This window comes from Musca vetustissima, unplaced genomic scaffold (assembly GCF_032173495.1).
Source record: "Musca vetustissima isolate MV318-11 ecotype Yass unplaced genomic scaffold, APGP_CSIRO_Mvet_v1 utg3263, whole genome shotgun sequence".
NCBI classification, from domain to species: Eukaryota; Metazoa; Arthropoda; class Insecta; order Diptera; family Muscidae; genus Musca; species Musca vetustissima.
In genome coordinates, this window is record NW_026882278.1 from 300,914 (window position 1) to 318,228 (window position 17,315).

The 17,315-nt window shown below is 34.3% G+C and overlaps 6 protein-coding genes across 6 annotated transcripts; 4 read left to right on the top strand and 2 right to left on the bottom strand.

The window, feature by feature from the left end:
* The first annotated feature begins 251 nt into the window (after positions 1 to 251).
* Positions 252 to 1,700, top strand: LOC133328533 (dolichyl-diphosphooligosaccharide--protein glycosyltransferase subunit 1). The gene is made up of 2 exons (XM_061537097.1): positions 252 to 843; positions 910 to 1,700. Exons 1-2 carry the CDS (start codon positions 252 to 254, stop codon positions 1,698 to 1,700), a joined length of 1,383 nt encoding a protein of 460 aa, XP_061393081.1.
* Positions 1,701 to 2,261: 561 nt separating this feature from the next.
* On the bottom strand, positions 2,262 to 3,783 carry LOC133328510 (phenylalanine--tRNA ligase alpha subunit). The gene has a single exon (XM_061537071.1). It carries the CDS (start codon positions 3,750 to 3,752, stop codon positions 2,262 to 2,264), a length of 1,491 nt encoding a protein of 496 aa, XP_061393055.1. The 5' UTR covers positions 3,753 to 3,783.
* A 934-nt stretch (positions 3,784 to 4,717) lies between these two features.
* LOC133328534 (zinc finger and SCAN domain-containing protein 21-like) lies at positions 4,718 to 6,962 on the top strand. Its single transcript, XM_061537098.1, has 3 exons — positions 4,718 to 5,326; positions 5,427 to 6,488; positions 6,696 to 6,962. The coding sequence occupies exons 1-3, from the start codon at positions 4,718 to 4,720 to the stop codon at positions 6,960 to 6,962; spliced, it is 1,938 nt and encodes a 645-aa protein (XP_061393082.1).
* An 839-nt stretch (positions 6,963 to 7,801) lies between these two features.
* Positions 7,802 to 9,433, top strand: LOC133328535 (zinc finger protein 234-like). The gene is made up of 2 exons (XM_061537099.1): positions 7,802 to 8,377; positions 8,435 to 9,433. The coding sequence occupies exons 1-2, from the start codon at positions 7,802 to 7,804 to the stop codon at positions 9,431 to 9,433; spliced, it is 1,575 nt and encodes a 524-aa protein (XP_061393083.1).
* A 1,392-nt stretch (positions 9,434 to 10,825) lies between these two features.
* On the bottom strand, positions 10,826 to 13,079 carry LOC133328536 (acidic phospholipase A2 PA4). Its single transcript, XM_061537100.1, has 2 exons — positions 13,069 to 13,079; positions 10,826 to 11,297 (listed from the first exon to the last, which is right to left on the bottom strand). Exons 1-2 carry the CDS (start codon positions 13,077 to 13,079, stop codon positions 10,826 to 10,828), a joined length of 483 nt encoding a protein of 160 aa, XP_061393084.1.
* Positions 13,080 to 14,711: 1,632 nt separating this feature from the next.
* On the top strand, positions 14,712 to 16,040 carry LOC133328514 (DNA/RNA-binding protein KIN17). Its single transcript, XM_061537078.1, has 2 exons — positions 14,712 to 15,780; positions 15,846 to 16,040. Exons 1-2 carry the CDS (start codon positions 14,722 to 14,724, stop codon positions 16,038 to 16,040), a joined length of 1,254 nt encoding a protein of 417 aa, XP_061393062.1. The 5' UTR covers positions 14,712 to 14,721.
* The last annotated feature ends 1,275 nt before the right edge of the window (positions 16,041 to 17,315 follow it).

Here is a 17,315-nt window from a genome sequence, read left to right on the forward strand (position 1 = left end):
ATTTTTATTTAAATTACGTATTTTTTGAATATTCTACAACATTTACGCCTGCATGAAGTCAAACGCCCTGAACGTATAACGTTACGCATTGTGTTTACTTTACTTCACACTGACGGCGTTATCACACCGTTGTTAACGCCGTTGACTAACAATGCATGCCAACCATCGCCAGCAGTTTATCTGCCGCCGGCAACGACTCTTTATGATGCCCATGAAAACATCAGAAAATTTTTCTTACGTGTCTAAGCGAAATGGTGGTGATGGTGCGGCATTTTTCTAAATCCCTAAAACTTTTAGTTTTTGGTATTCTGTTTATTCTCAATGTGCCGGCGATTCGTGGCGAAGTAATTAATAAAAATGTGGATCGCATCTTGGATTTATCCACACAATTAACTAAGGAAACATTGAAAATTACGGCCGCTGATGATGCCGGCAAGCCATTCTCCAAATACCAATTAATCATTCCCAATGAGTTACACTCTTCGCTCTCTTACATTGTGGCCAAAGACCCGAAGAAGAAAGAGTTGAAGTTACAGGCACAGCAGCAAAAGGATGATGTGACCTATTACAATGTGGAGTTTCCAAAGGCGGCCGCCACCCAGGAGTTGTTGGTGGAATTGGTGTTTGTCAAGCAGCTACAACCCTACCCAGAGGAGATCAAACAATCCGATAAGCAGTTAGTGAGATACAATGGTCAGCTTTATTTCTATACGCCCTATAAAACGGGCGAACAAAAAACCCAGGTTGTCTTAAGTTCCTCGAATATCATAGCCTACAATCAAACTAAACCGTATACGGTGACGGGTAGCAAAATCAAATATGGACCTTATGAGAATGTGGCAGGTGAGCAAAAAAAAAAAAAAAAATCAATAAAGAAATAATAAATTTAAAAAAAAATCTCCATTTCAGCCTTCAACAAAGAAAAGCTGTATGTCCATTATGAAAATCAAAGTCCCTTTATGACCGTCAATCGCCTGGAGCGCACCATACAAATTTCCCATTGGGGCAATATTGCCGTTGAGGAGCACATTCAACTTACCCACTCCGGTGCCAAGTTGAAGGGTTCCTTCTCCCGTTATGAATTCCAAAAAGACTCTCGTTCCGGCCAGGCTGCCATCAAGTCCTACAAAACCATGTTGCCCGCCTCGGCCTTTGGTGTTTATTATCGTGACAGTAATGGTAATATTTCAACATCCAATATGAATGTGTTGCGTGAATATGTCGACTTGGAATTGAGACCACGTTTCCCATTGTTCGGTGGCTGGAAAACCCAATATACCATTGGTTACAACATGCCATCGTTTGAGTATCTCTTCAGCGAGGGCAGCAATTATTTGCTAAAAATGCGTCTGATTGATCACATCTTTGATGATATGTTTATCGAAGAGGCTGTGGTAAAGATAATCCTACCCGAAGGATGTACTGATATTAAATTGAAAACACCCTATCCCGTGGAGCGCCAAGAAGATGGTTTAACGCATACCTACTTGGACACCTTCGGTCGGCCAACAATTACCTTTGCGAAGAAGAATGTTGTGGAGAATCACATCGCCAACTTCGAGTTGACCTATACATTTTCGAAGGTCTTGCTGTTGCAGGAGCCGTTATTGCTCATCTCATTTGTATTTTTGATATTTGTTGTGGCCATCGTATGCAAACGTTTGGACTTTTCCATTGCCACACATCCTCATAAAGATTAAGAAGAAGAGTGATGAATGCATTTTTTTCTAGATATGTAATATTTTCTTTTTTTAAAACTAAAAAAAAATAAAATTGAGGGAATGAGTTTTCCCCTAAATTTGGGGGGAAATGATGTCCTGAAGAATTTATCTAAAGATAAATTTTTAAATTCCATAAATAAAATTGTTTTTTTTTCGTAGCTTAGAATAAGAATTAAAAAAATTAAAATTTTGGAAAAAATTTAAATCAGAAGAAATTTTTTTACTAGAACATATTTAATTTTTTATCTAGGATGAATTTAAAAAAATTTGAAAATTTTGAAAAAATTAAAATCAGTGGGAAATTTTCGCAAAATTTTTAATTAAGGAAAAAAGTTTCGCAACATATTTTATTAAAGGAAAAAGTTTCGCAACATTTTTTATTAAGGGAAATTTTTTGCAAATTTCAAATTCTTAAGTTCACGAACACACCCAATGTGATAATTATTATTAAGTTTATTAATGAAAAAAAAAAAACATAATCACATAGTACATAAATATTTAATAATAAAAAAGCGACATTTTTCTTGCATTTATTATTTTTTAAGCCCGTTCCAAACGGCATATAGGACCCTCTTCGACCATTTTCAAATCGACTTTGGGCCCAACCAAATCCCTAATATTATTTATGCCATATTTAATCATTGTCGGCCGTTCCAGTGACAGCCCCCAGGCAATAACATTCACATTCTCGGGTATACCCATGGGCAGCAACATCTCCGGACGGAAAACACCCGAATTTCCCACTTCAATCCACTTACCCAAACCCGGATGGAAACAAAAGATTTCCATACTTGGTTCGGTGTATGGGTTATAGGCTGGCTTAAATTCCAATTGTGTAATGCCCAATTTACGGAAGAATTCATAAAGGGTACCGATCAAATCACCCAGTGTCAGGCCAACATCAGCAATCACACCCTCAACCTGATGGAACTCAGCCAAATGGGTAGCATCGAGTGTTTCATTACGGAACACCTTATCGATACTGAAATATTTGGCTGGCTTAAAACCTTCCGGTTGATTGGCCAATTTGTAGAGCATTCGAGCACTTACTGCCGTGGTATGGGTACGCAGCAAATTCTTTTGCGCCTCCTCTAATTTCCAATCGTAGCCATAGCCCTGTGAACCATAACCGCCCGTGGAATGTACACTCTTGACACGTTGCAAATAGTCCTGAGGGAATTTGTAGCTCTTTGCCGGATGATTGATGAAGAAAGTGTCGTGGGCATCACGGGCTGGATGTTGTTGCGGCTGGAAGAGGGCATCGAAATTCCAGAACGACGACTCCACATAATTATTTGTGGGCATTTCCGAGAAACCCATTTCCAAAAAGATTTGACGGAATTCCGTGCGCACCTTCAACAGTGGATGCAAATGTCCACGCTGTGGTGGAGCGCCCAAGGCATCGAAATTATACGATTTGAATTTCAAATCTTTCCACAAACCAGAAGCCAACATATCCACGGTCAAATCAGTTTCCAATTTGGTAAGAGTTGTGGAGAACTCGGGGCCTTTGCTGAGAATAAAACTTTTGGTGGTGATTTCCTGCAGCAGTTTACGTTTTTTATATTCCGCAATTAAATTTGCCGGCAAATCGGTCTTTCCCGCCGCCACAGCAATGAGATTTTGCTGTACCGTATCCTCAATGTGATCCACTTTACGTTTCACCAACGGTGGACTCACCGATTTATCGACCATAATCCAGCCCTGGGACATGGCTTTGCTGAAACCAACCTTGGCGTTCGGGCCACTTTTCATTAGTTCGGCTTGGGCGATACCATCAAGGGGAACGGCATTGTAGAGCACAGCTTCGTGGCTGCCCTGGGCCACAACCATTTGACCCTCTTCGGTGACCTCCAAAGATTTTCGTGATGTCGTTTCGGCATTTACCAACTCACCATGCGCTTGTATGGATTTCAGGGCACCGACAATTTTCTGATGATCAACACCGAAAACATCGACCAAATTTAGGGTGTCGACCTTTTCAACGGTATCGAGGTGTTGGAGTATCCGTTCGGTAAGATCGGGATGCATTTTGTCGTTGGAGTTTTATTTATTTTTATCACGAAAAATATCTACCAACCGGAATGGAATTGTTGGCGTGTTCAAGTTCTCAACATGCAGTCGTCGTCGTCGGCCGTAATTGAGTTCACAACAACAACAACTTTTTTGACATTTGCAAAAAGCGTAACGTATGACGTAAAGAGGGTTTTGCTCACGCTCTTTGAGAAAAATTAACGGCGTTGTGTAAAAAAATACTTTCTTTTTGCAACAAAATAAACAAATGACTTAATTAAAACTAAAAATATAATAATAAACTAAACTTCATCTCACGAATGCGTTTATATTTCTTTTTACATTTTTTTTTGAAAAAATATAATAAATACAAGGTGGTAATAATTGAAAATAGAATAACTGCATTAACAAACCATCAACGCCATACAAAACCACGGTGATGCTGTGTTTCTGGGAAATCTGTTCTTTCGTAAGCAAAAACAAAAAAGTAATAAGAAGCCATACAAAAATAATAAAAAAATTGAAACTGGATTTATATATTCAATAAAACTATAAATACATAATAAACTAATAACAAAAAAATGTAAAGTGAAATGCCGCCATTACGAAAACATGCACGCCATGTAAAAACACCTCCGACGCCGTGCTCTTGTTCTACTGAGTTATCAGTCCTTTCGAAAGCGAAAATAAGAATTACAAATATTAAATAACAATACACAGAAAATAAAAATTGGAAACTGTAATGCTAAAAGCAATTATTTATTCAATAAAATTATTCATACATAATCAACTAATAATGAAAAGTTGGAAATTGAAATGCCGCTATTATGACGCCGTCTCCTGTTGTAAACGGCGTGATGCCTAGTCTGTCAACTCTGCTGTAAAATCAGCTGTTTCTAAGAAGTTTTGCCTTCCAAAGCAAATCAATGTTTAAGTAAAATAAAATAAAAAATTTAAATAATTAATATAATTAATAACAAAAAATGGAAACAGAAGACGCTCTCGAAGACATTTACGATGAAGTGTACCGTAACAACAAACATGATGATGCAGAAAATAACGATTGCATAGATTGTGGAACAATTGTTTACAATAGCAAAACGCGTATACTACGTTATATTTGTTTATATTGTAATAACAATTATGAAAATATATATAATTTTTGTCAACATTTAAGTGAACACATTGATGATGATACAAATATCACTGCAGATGAGCAAGAACTTGTCGAATACACCGAATATGATGAAATCGCTGGCGATGTGTCAAAAGATGATGTGGAATTGGAATCAAATAGAATCTTATCCAGAGAAGATACGGATTTATGTGATTTGGAGGAGGATTTGGAAAATGCCAACACTACATGTTCTTCCAATGAATCTGTATGCGAAGACTTAATGGAAAATGAAGAGCAAGTGGAAGAAACCTCCAATGATTTAAATTTAATTCAACAATCCAATACATGTTATGCTTCCAAGCAGCAGCATGACAATGAAAAATCAAAAAACAAAACATTTGAAGAGTGTTTCCTGCAGGAGATTAATATTGAAAAAATGCGTACCGAAGGAATTGTGGATGAAAATGAACCGCCAGTTAAATATCCAAATAATTTTAAAAATATTAGGGTTAGTATTTTTTTTTTTGCTTATAAGATATTTTTTCAATTTTCTTTCAAATCCTTTCGTTTTGTAGGTAACACCAGCAAAGACATTTCTGGCCAACAAAAATCCTAAAAAGAAAAAAGTCACTACGGTTAAAGTTATTGCTGTAAAAAATCGCATTGCCGAAATATACGAACGCATAAAAACCGAGCAAACAAAATCACAACAAGTATTGCCTTCCAATGGTTATTTGAATAGAAGTCGTCATTCATCCGAATCTGTGGAACAAGATGAAAATCTCGGCAACGGTGATGGGCTTGGAAAGAAGGCCAGCAAAAAGATAATTGGTGAAACTCTTATTACCCTAATACCAGAGGGCACTAAAATACCCAACACCTTGCCATCGACTGAAGACAGATTAACGAAAAATATGACTGTGACATCTTTAAGGAAGGATAGCAAGGATAACAGCAATAGTGATGACCATCCAAGTACATCAGCAACGAATGATACAAAATCTGTTTGTCCAGCATGTGGAAAGGTATTTCGCAGCCATTTCAGTTTAACAATACACAAACGTACTCATTATCTAGAATCGGATAGTTCCGTTAAACTGGCTCTGGCCTGTCCAGATTGTAATCAGCTCTTTAACAAATACGGCCAGTTAAAACAACACATTGAATCGGTCCACTACCCGGACGGATTTGTGTGTAAGATATGTAATCGCCGCTTAAGTAGTCTCAGCCTTTTGGAACGTCACATGATAAAAGTACACTTGGATCGGCCGTTTAATTGTCAACAATGTGGTAAGAATTTTTCGAATGCCGTAACCTATGAGGAGCACGTCATATCTCACAATTCCCACAAGGTGCACAAATGTCATATTTGTGGTCGTAAATATTCAACGGAATTCTTTTTAATGGAACATATGCGTAATCACAAGGAACAAGTGCCGCAAACGTGTGTCGTCTGTGGCAAGGTTACGCTGCGCATTACCCAACACATGAAAACCCATACGCCACGTCCCAAACGACTACTTTCCTGTTCCGTTTGTGGTAAGGTGTTCAATTTCAGTTCGGGACTAAGTCATCATTTTAAAATAATGCACAAGTTGCCAAGACCACCACCCAAACCGAGAAAAGATCAGTCTACGGTGGGGGGTTCGTCGTCCTCCAATGGACAAAAACGAAACAAAAGAAGAAAATCCCGATCATTTCATCGGAATAATATCGAAACGAATGAAGATGATTTTCAAATTATCACCGATACATACAACGATTCGGGTCAAGTGATTGAAGAACCCTCTGAAATACCCGATGAAATATATACGGATGATAATGAAGTTTTAAGTGAGAGCAAGGAGGCGACAACATCACATCATCATTTGATAGATGATGATCATCATCACCCAACAATCAATTGCGGCCATTCCACTTTTGATCCCAATGAAGTTAATCACAAAGAGGAAGAGGCAAAACGGGTCATTGTCGAATTAATACAAAATTCATCGTCTTCGTATCCATCATTTTTCCCAGATAATTTATCGAGTGTTTTGGAGGTAACACCGCCGATAGCGGCCCGTGAGGAAACTATATCGGCTGTTAATAGTATAGTGCATGATTGTTAGTATATGAAAGTTAAATGTGAAATTTTTATCTTTTTAATTATATAATAATTCAGGAAAAAAATTAATTTAATTAAATTCCTTGTATTCTATAAAAATTTAAATGATAGAATAATTAAAACTCTCCGTTGTGTTATCAATTCAACTGGCATATTAAGTGTTCAAAGGAAGAGGAAGCACACACATTTGCATCTAATTCAGAAGTTCATATTAGGGAATCACATTGAACAACATATGGATTTATTTCTTTATTATTTATTTTAGGTTTAATTATTCTTTATGACTCTGCTAATGTTCGTTTTAGTTGTTTTTTAATTTTTATATTTAATTGCTCTATGCGCCAATTTATCTCTCTCGCTTTAAGAGCTAGCTCTCCAGAGCTAGAAGAAGCTAATTAAGTAGTTCATTTTAATGAATCACATTAAACATATGGGTTTATTTCTTTATTATTTAAGTTAAATTATTCTTTTTAATGATGTTAATGTTTTATTTTAATTTTAGTTTTTTGTAATTTTTTTTATAATTACAATAACACAATTTTTGTTATAAAAAAAAACCCAACTAGAAATACCTTAGACTTAAATTTCTCTACAAACCATTTTTCCTCTCTCTCTCACATTTCTACAACAGGATTTGATTGTTTACAAGTTATCAGGTGATACGTCACGTTTACGTTACAATAACGGACATCTATTCACCCGTTCTGTTACTGTTGTCTGTTGTACAATAGCCAAACAAAACAAGAAAAATCAAGCAACGAAAGCAAAGGGTTAATTATTACAATTTTAGTCCAGGACATTCCCCCATCGGCCTAGAGAGAGTTAAACTCAACGAAAAGAGAAATGTTAAAAGTCCTTCCACCAACAACGTTTCTGGGCGATCGGCCAAAGGCGAAATGTGGTGAAATTTATTTCCATAGCTCCAGAGATTTTACAATTCTGTGTGTATGTGGTTTGAAGCATTTCGTCTTTGATGATTTCCTGTTGCACATCCAAAATGTCCACTTTGAAAATGATTTACTTAAAACGGAGTCCTTTGATAACAAAAGCAACACTCAGAGTGTGACAGCGGAAGTGCAAATAAAATCAGAATCAGGTGATACACAACCTGCCGAATATGATCAATTACACGAAGAGGAAATCTGGGATAGTCAGGCATTGATTGGTGGTGAAGAGGAGGATTTTCTCTCCAGTCATGATAATATTGATGGTGATGCGGATGATGACCATCATAATAATGATGAGTATAGCGACAATGACAGCTATGGGGAGGAGGTTATAACCGTGTTGAAAAAGGAACCCCAAACAAAGGTAAAAAAGGCTAAGAACAAAATTAACAGTGATTTTGAAGAGGAGGCGGAGGATGATGATGATGGCGATGAAGACAACCATAGCTCCGATGAGGACTATAAGCCAATTGTAAGTGATATGAATTTATTTATTGGGGGTTTGAATAACCAAATTTGTTTCTTTTAGTTAAATACTGATGGCACTACCACCACCACCACCTCCAACACAAACCAATCCTGTGTGGAATGTGAAATTTGCAACAAATCCTTTCGAAATGAGAGATCTTTGAAGACACACATAAAACGGGTACACGATACAAGTGAAGAAAAAAAGTGCACCAGCACCGAGATCAAAGAACACATTTGTCCCGACTGCAATGAGGTGTTCCCAAAAAGGAAATATTTAGATAAACATGTTGTTGTGGCACACGAGGGCTGGAAATGTTCTGTGTGTGAATCGCGCCACAAGCAACGCCATCAACTGAAGCGCCATGAAAAAACCCACAATGCCGAAAAAACCTTCACCTGCCCCATGGCGGGATGTGGTAAAAGTTTTGCCGAAAAATACTACCTGAGGCGGCACATCGATGTGCACAAAACCGATCGTAGTTTCTGTTGTGACTTCGAAAATTGTGGCAAGTTGTTTGCCACCATGCGCCGTCTGCGGGCCCACCAAAACATCCACACAAAACCGAAAAATCTCATCTGCGACGCGTGCGGCTATACGTGTCGGGAAAATGAAACATTGCGGGTACATCAACGTTCACACACTGGCGAGAGGCCCTATGCCTGTGAGGTGTGTCAGAAACGCTTTGTATCCAGTTCGGCATTGGGCGAACATATGGCATCGCATTCAACGGAACGGCCGCACATCTGTAAGGTCTGCAATGCCTCGTTTGCCCGCCAGAAAGCTCTCTATCATCATAGTTTTCTACATTTGAATGTGAAGAAATTTAAATGTAAAATATGTGGTAGTGCCTATAAGCAGGCATCGGGATTAGCGGGGCATATGCGTAAGCATCGTGAAGAGGGTATGATGTCAATGGTACCTGAAAGAAAAACAAATGTTGCGGTGGGAGGACAGCAGGCGCTGGCGCCGTCATCTACCTCTTCCGGTGTTGGACCAACAGCAACTACATTAAAGTTAACATATGTCCCGACAACATATTCTTTTAGTACATTTTAAATATATGTATATTGTAGGTGTATATATTTAGGGTATTTTGTTAAGATATATATAATAATTATAAATTAATAATAAATTATAAGAAAATAAAATTAATTTTAATATAAATGAATATGAAATTATTCAAAAAAAAAAATCTTTTTGCATCTTTGTTGTGAAAGCATTACCGCTACAGATTTCATATTTTCAGAGACCCATAACGAAATTTAGTGAAAAATATATTTTCCATTAATATCGTCTCGAAAAAATGAAAAATTTTGGCCCAAATTGGCCTAAATTTGAAAAAAGTATGTAAATTTGTTGTTGCATTTTTTATTGGGAAATATTATAGCTACAGATTTCGTTTGTTCGGAGAACTATAGTGAAATTTAGTGTAGAATATATTTCTCATTGACATTTTACCCAAAAAATTACAAATTCTTTCCGAAATTGAGCTAAACATGAACTTAACCTCAAAAAGGTGCTTTGTTGCTATATCTTCATTTGTTTAGCATTTTTTAAAGGAAAAATTAAAGCTACAGATTTTATTTGTTCCGAGACCTATAGTGAAATTTAGTGAAGAATAAATTTTCCATTGATATTTTACTATAAAATGAAGAATTGTCTAAAATCAAGCTCAATTTGAAATTAACCTAAAAATTATCTTTTTTCATATACCCCAATTTGTTGTTGCTTTTTTTATTGTAAAATATTATAGCTACGGATTTCATTTGTTCGGAGACCTATAGTGAAATTTAGTGTATAATAAATTTCTCATTGGCATCATCTCTTTAAAATGAGCCAGTGTGGGAGATATTGGCCAATAGCAAAATCAACCAGATATCAGACAGAAATTCTGCAGACCAAATTCTGCAATAAACTAAATTTAATATTGACATTTTTATTAATAAATATTATAGCTAGAGATATACTTTGTTCGGAGACGTATTGTGAAATTTGCTATAGAATATATTTTCCATTGACATTATTTGCATAAAATCAACCCATATGGGAGATATTGCCCAGGACTGAAATCATTTAAAACAAATTAATTAACAAATTTATATATCGTTTATTTATTTATATAATAATATCTAATAAGTATTAATTATTAAAAAATTAACTTCTAATAATATAATGTATATAATCACAGAGAATTATTTTATAAATAATAATAATAAAATATATGGAACATATAAATTATTAATTATAAAATATCAACTATTGATAATTTAATAATTTTATATAATTTACGTTTTTTACATTGAGAATTCACAATTCACAATGATATGTATTTAACAGCTGACTTGAGAAACAGCTGATCTTGTTCATAAAACACTTTCCGTATAAATGCAACCTTACATTTGTTTTAAATATTTTTTGATATTATTTTTTTTAAATTTGTATATATTTTTAAAATTTCTTATTATTTCTAACGTATGCCTTATATTTAATACGCTCCGTTAAACATTCTCCTGTCGCCTTATCACCACGTTCTTCACAACTGATCTCCTTATCCAAGGTGAAACATTTCATTTGTACAATATTGAAAAAGAATTTTCCAATCGTTTTGGAATCCTCATCATTGGCCATTTTCAAGCAAGTCCTAAAACGGCGATCACAATTACAATGTGACAGTGTATAGGGACGATAATTAAAGACGCCATAACGGCTGCTCATGGCTGGGATATATACCTTGCAATGATCATGTTTACGGCAACATTTATCCGCTGCCGTAGCACCACCCAAATTATTATAGGTATCGTTGGCATTATTACCACGACCACACCAGATGGTGTTGGGGGCAATTAGCCAATCGGTTAATTCGCGACGTTGTCGCAAATGACTGCCGGTATTTGATTTTTCGATGATTTCTTGATGCTCTCTTGGTGGAATATTGGCGTTGAGGGAATGTGCGATCGAGATTAATATTAATAAATAGATTATTAATTTATTTAACATTTTTCGTATTTATTTTAGCACTTTTTTTTATTAATAGTTCTAATAAATTTATTTCCGTTTCCTTTCTTTTAAATAGATGTTTCACTTTCTTCTGTCTATCCGTTTTGTGTACAATAACCGCGCGAGTTTGCCGATAACTGTGTTGGCTTCTCACTTGGCTTTGCTTATTTATATATTATTATTAATAATTTTTTGTTTTGTTGCCTGAAATTGTTATAATTTTTACAGATTGTCTTCTCTCGCTCTCAAGAGAGACAACATGTTTCTTCGTTAATACACTAAATTTTTTGTTGCTTGTTTTAACTGGGAAAAATTATAGCTACAGATTTCATTTGTTTCGAGACCATTAGTCAAATTTAGTGAAGAATATATTTCCCATTGACATTTTACCCAAAAAATGACAAATTCTTTACGAAATTAGGCTAAACATGAACTTAACCTCAAAAAGGTGTTTTGTTGATATATCTTCATTTGTTTTAGCATTTTTTATTGGGAAATGTTATAGCTAGAGATTTCATTTGTTCGGAGACCTATAGTGAAATTTAGTGTAGAATATATTTTCCATTGACTTCATCTCTCTAAAATCGGCATGTGTGGGAGATATTGGGCAATAACAAAATCAACCAAATATCAGACAGAAATTCTGCAATAAACTAAATTTTTTAGTTTAGAAAATTATTATTTTGAAATTATTATGTTTTTTTTAATAAACAATTTTGAATAAGAGATGTATGGAGAATATTATAATTTATTATATAGTTTATTTTCAAATAGTTTTGTGTAAAGAAAATGGGATTTTAAATACTCTCTCGGAAAAATTTTGAGACATTAAAAGAAACAATTGTTTTTAAAAACTGGCCATAATATAAATTTATGATCTGGGAAGTTAGATGTTGTTTTCTTGGCGTTTTAAAAAATACATTTTGTTTTGTTTTTCCTCAAAAGTAAATGTGAAAAAATCCAAAATATAATCTTACGATTTGTAATTGCAAAAATACTCACAGTCTGACGTCTTTATTAGGAATTTCTTGCTTATCAGATATTTAATGGGAAATGTAAGCACGTATATATATACATACAAATGTCTATTACACCCTTTTTCGGTGTATTGCAAATAAAAAAAATAAATTAAAAAGTCATTAAACAAATAACGTCGTCGTCTTTTGAATACAAACAATTGTTTAATGTCTTCGGCAATAACAAGTACAATATAAAATGGCTTGAGAATTCTAATAAAATGCATTATTTTCAATTTTATGGGAGGGGGGATGGCCGGAATACGTAAATAAAAAAATGCGCTTTTTTTGAGTCAGCGAAAAATACTGGACTGACGTTTATTACTATGCATTATCAACAACAATTAATAAATATGTATGTACACATTTTCACTTTCTTCAAACACTTGGTATTAAATTGTTATTGTTATTATTATTATTAAAAATAAAATTAAAACAAAAATTGTAAAGAAATATACATAAAATAATTTTCCTTTACCAAGGTTAATTAATAACTTTAGCTTGGACGCTGTATTATTATAATGTAAAATAATATTATTATTTTAATATATTAATAATAATTATAGTGTTCAAAATTTAAACAAATGTTCGATAATAATACCGATAATAGCGTTTAAATCCTATTTTATATTACATTTTGACGTTGATGTGGAGAAACAGCTGATCTTCCTGGTTTACCTTATTGACATGGTATAATTATTACAAGGTAGACTATAGCTACCATTGGATAACCATTTTTTCTCAAGGTGGCATGTTCCGTCATATCATAATAAATATATTTTTTGTGTATTATTTTGAATATAATGTAAAATATATGCAAAATTTATTCGCCTGGTAATAATTGCTTTGTAAAACGGCATATACATGGAAATAATTTTTACCGGGTTTACTTGATGAAATAGCCATTTCATAATAGGTCGTTTACATTTAACCGGATTTCGTTAACCCAGTGGTTTTCAATTGTCAATTCCTTTGCATATATGTCAAATAAATACTCATAAAGTAGGTTAACCCGGTGATAAAGTTCTAGTGTACATGCCGTTTTAGAGTTACACATTTTTATTGTTCGGTGACCCATAGTGACCCGGTAAAAAGATTTTGAAAAGATTTTAGATTTTGAAAATAAATCATATCCTTTCATTCATTTTTTAGTTATGTGTTAAAAAATATCCAATAAACACAACAACAACCTGTTGGGCATATTTATTTCATATTTGACAGAAGAAGCCAGAGTGACTTTTTTGTTATTCACCTCAAGTTATGGTAATTTGTATTATTTTAATATGTATTGTTTTTTTTGCATTTTCTATCAATATCAGATTTTTGAACTATTATAAGGGTGAATACTTGTTTTTCTGAATCACAGTGTATAATTAAATATAATTTCAACAAAATTCTTTGCTATTATTAGATTTAAATTAAATAATTGTTACCCTTAAGTTGAAAGTTAACGCCAGACGCCGCTGTGGGAATTGTGTTCGTTATCGCCCTACGTAACCCTATTTTTTGTAGAAAATCAATCAGCTAATTAAGTCTTGATTTAGATTAGGCGAGTTTACTTGCGGCAAGTCTTTGTTTGTAGGAGAGAGGGGCAAGGGGAATAGAACTGGAAAAAAATTGCTCGTACCGACAATTTTCTGGCAATTCGTTTTGTGTATTTCGTATTTGTTGACATTTTATATATATTTAAATGTGAAAAAACAACAAATAAAAAATTTTTTTGGAAATGCTGTGGGACTTGTATAGACGCATGGAGCAAGTTCAAAAGAGAACGATAAAAATTGCCGCAAGTAAACTCGCCTAATATAAATCAGGACTAACACTCTTTAATGTTGTCACTTTCTAGACAAAAGATTATAATAAACACGTTATGGTTTACCCTTATTCTTAAACAATATGTTAATTTTGCTTTGATTTCGCTTTTTTATTACAAACTCCCTCCTTCTGTTCATTGCAAGTGGAACGTTATTAAATTTGGAAGGTTTATTCAGCAGAAGGTCAACCGTAAAAAATCGCCCTACGTGTCCCTATTTTGTAGAGAGCATCAATCAGCTGATTGATATTCCTTCATGTCTTTTCTTTTTAGACAAAAGAGAGGATAATATCGTTGTATTGCTTTACCCTTATTCGTAAACAATATGGTTTTATGCCATTTTGCTTTGATTTCATTTTTATCATCCATTCTCAGCTAACTCCTTCTGTTCATTGTATGTGGAACGTTTTTAAGTTTGATAGGTGCATAAGTAAAACAGTTATTCTTCTTCAAAATAGAGGAAGCATCTTTCCCTTAGTTTCCCAAAGAATTAGAATCGTTGGAAATAATCATCCAAAATGGGTCGTGCAGAGGTGGGAACTCCCAAATACTTGGCCAACAAAATGAAGGCCAAGGGCCTGCAGAAGTTACGCTGGTATTGTCAGATGTGTGAGAAACAATGTCGTGATGAGAATGGTTTCAAATGCCACACCACCAGCGAAAGCCATCAGCGCCAGTTGCTCCTGTTTGCCGATGCTCCGGGCAAATTCCTGCACAGCTTTTCCAAAGAATTCTCCGATGGATATATGGAATTACTGCGAAGACGATTCGGCACCAAACGTGTCAATGCCAATAAGGTCTATCAGGAATACATTGCCGACAAGAATCACATACACATGAATGCCACCCGGTGGCTAACATTATCCGATTATGTTAAATGGTTGGGTCGAACGGGTCAAGTGGTGGCCGATGAAACGGAAAAAGGTTGGTTTGTCACCTATATCGATCGCAGTCCCGAGGCTCTGGAGCGACAGGCCAAAGCTGAACGTAAAGAGAAAATGGAAAAAGATGATGAGGAGCGTATGATGGAATTCATTGAGAAACAAATTGAAAAGACGAAAAAGAAAGATGGTACAACGGGGGAAAATGATGAAGAAAAATACACGGAACTCAGAAGAGATGAGGAACAACCCTTGAAATTGGATATACGTTTGGAAAAGAAATTCCAACCGGAAACAAAATTGTTGGCACCGTCGGCATTGATGGCAAAGAAAAGGGTGAAACAAGAAAAACGGGATGATGACAACAGTAGTGGTTCAGAGTGTGAAGAAGATGAGGAGGGTTTTAAGAAACCCAAGGCAATTAAATTAGAAAATAATAAACACAAATCATCATCAGGATCTGGATCCTCATCTTCTACCTCAGCCTTGGATGAAATCATAAAAATGGAAGAACAGAAAAAGGAAAAAGCCAATCGCAAGGACTATTGGTTGCACGAGGGTATTGTGGTGAAGTTCATTAGCAAATCATTGGGTGAAAAATTCTATAAACAAAAAGCCGTCATTCAAGAGGTGGTGGATAAATATGTGGCCAAGGTGAAATTTTTGGAAACGGGTGAAAAAGTCAAAGTTGATCAGGTAATGCGAAATTATTTTATATAACAAAAATTTAGAAATAATGTTTTGAATGATTTTTTTTTCAGGCCCATTTGGAAACTGTTATACCAGCCCTTGACAAACCGATACTAGTGGTAAATGGTGCCTATAGAGGTTGTGAGGCTATACTGCGAAAATTAGACGAAAAGCGTTATTGTGTTACCATTGAAATTGCCCGTGGGCCGTTGAAGGGACGCATTGTTGAAAAAGTACAATATGAAGACATTTCGAAATTATATTGAAGATAATGCATTTTATTATCTAATCTACAAATATAATTTTTTATTAAAGTAAGTATTTTAAGAAACTTTTTACAAATTATTATTAAAAAATATATAAAATTATTTACCATAAATTAAAGTAATAAAGAATGTATAGATTTTTTTGAAAATAAATGTTTTGAGGCATTTGACTAGAATATTTAAAATATAAAGTCTGAATGAAAATCATTGTGTAGAATTTTAGGTTAGATTTTTTTTTATTTTTTCGTTGTATTTTTCAATTTTGCCAATATCTCTCATAAAACATCATTTTCGGTGTACAGTGTCAACGCGAAAAATATTCTACACAAAATTTCACTATAGGTCCCCTAACAAGAATAATCTGTGGAAATAAGATTTAATTAGAAATAGTACCGTTAGAAATGTATATATGTAGAGGACAAATATTTCAAAGGGTAATTTCATAGTAATTTTCAATTCTAACAAAATCTTCCCCATAACCTCATTTTAGGGGTTTGGTGTCAACGGAAAAAATATTCTTCACAAAATTTCACTAGAGGTTCCCAAACATTTCAAATCTGTAAATTCAATATTATTGCTTAAAAATGCCGTTAAAAATTGTATATGATGAAAGAGAGGCATTTTTGTAGTAAATTTCATGGCATTTTTCAATTTTGCCAATATTTTCCACAAAACCTCATTTTAGGGGTTTGGTGTCAATAAGCAAAATATTCTACGCTAAATTTCACTATGGGTCACCGAAAAACTCTATCTATAGTATTTATCAGTAAAATTTTCATGCTAAATTTAGTTTATAAACTAAAAATAGCCTTATTGTACCTTTTGTGGGGTTTAATTTTGATATTTGGCAATATTTTCCATTTAGGTACATTTTAGAGAGATGCTGTCAATGGAAATTATATTCTTCACAATATTTCAATACAGGTCTCTGAACAAAAGAAGTCTGTATAATAACAATGAAATTTAAATTTTAAAATTAGTTATATCAACAAAGTAATATTTTGAGGTTAATTTCGAATATATTTCATGTTGAGGCCAAAATGACCACAAATTCTTTATTTCTTGGAGGTGATGTCAATGGAAAAGTTATTCTGCACAAAATTTCACTATGGGTCTCTGAACAAAAGAAGTCCCTAGCTATAACATTTATCAAGAAACGTTTTAATATGAAATTTGGATGAAAGGAAAATAAATCGATTGGGGTATTTTGGGGCTTGTTGCAGTTCAATGCCCATATCTGCCACATAGCCTCATTTTTGGGAGATAATGTCAATG

Bases quoted from the DNA above. Each gene is read 5' to 3' on its own strand.
- LOC133328514 (XM_061537078.1), top strand. From the start codon at position 14,722: ATGGGTCGTGCAGAGGTGGGAACTCCCAAATACTTGGCCAACAAAATG. The intron at 15,781-15,845 runs GTAATGCGAAAT...TTTTTTTTTCAG, and splicing joins AAAAAGTCAAAGTTGATCAG to GCCCATTTGGAAACTGTTAT.
- LOC133328535 (XM_061537099.1), top strand. From the start codon at position 7,802: ATGTTAAAAGTCCTTCCACCAACAACGTTTCTGGGCGATCGGCCAAAG. The intron at 8,378-8,434 runs GTAAGTGATATG...TGTTTCTTTTAG, and splicing joins ATGAGGACTATAAGCCAATT to TTAAATACTGATGGCACTAC.
- LOC133328510 (XM_061537071.1), bottom strand. From the start codon at position 3,752: ATGCATCCCGATCTTACCGAACGGATACTCCAACACCTCGATACCGTT.
- LOC133328533 (XM_061537097.1), top strand. From the start codon at position 252: ATGGTGGTGATGGTGCGGCATTTTTCTAAATCCCTAAAACTTTTAGTT. The intron at 844-909 runs GTGAGCAAAAAA...TCTCCATTTCAG, and splicing joins ACCTTATGAGAATGTGGCAG to CCTTCAACAAAGAAAAGCTG.
- LOC133328534 (XM_061537098.1), top strand. From the start codon at position 4,718: ATGGAAACAGAAGACGCTCTCGAAGACATTTACGATGAAGTGTACCGT. The intron at 5,327-5,426 runs GTTAAATATCCA...TTCGTTTTGTAG, and splicing joins TGGATGAAAATGAACCGCCA to GTAACACCAGCAAAGACATT. The intron at 6,489-6,695 runs GTGGGGGGTTCG...AGTGAGAGCAAG, and splicing joins CGAGAAAAGATCAGTCTACG to GAGGCGACAACATCACATCA.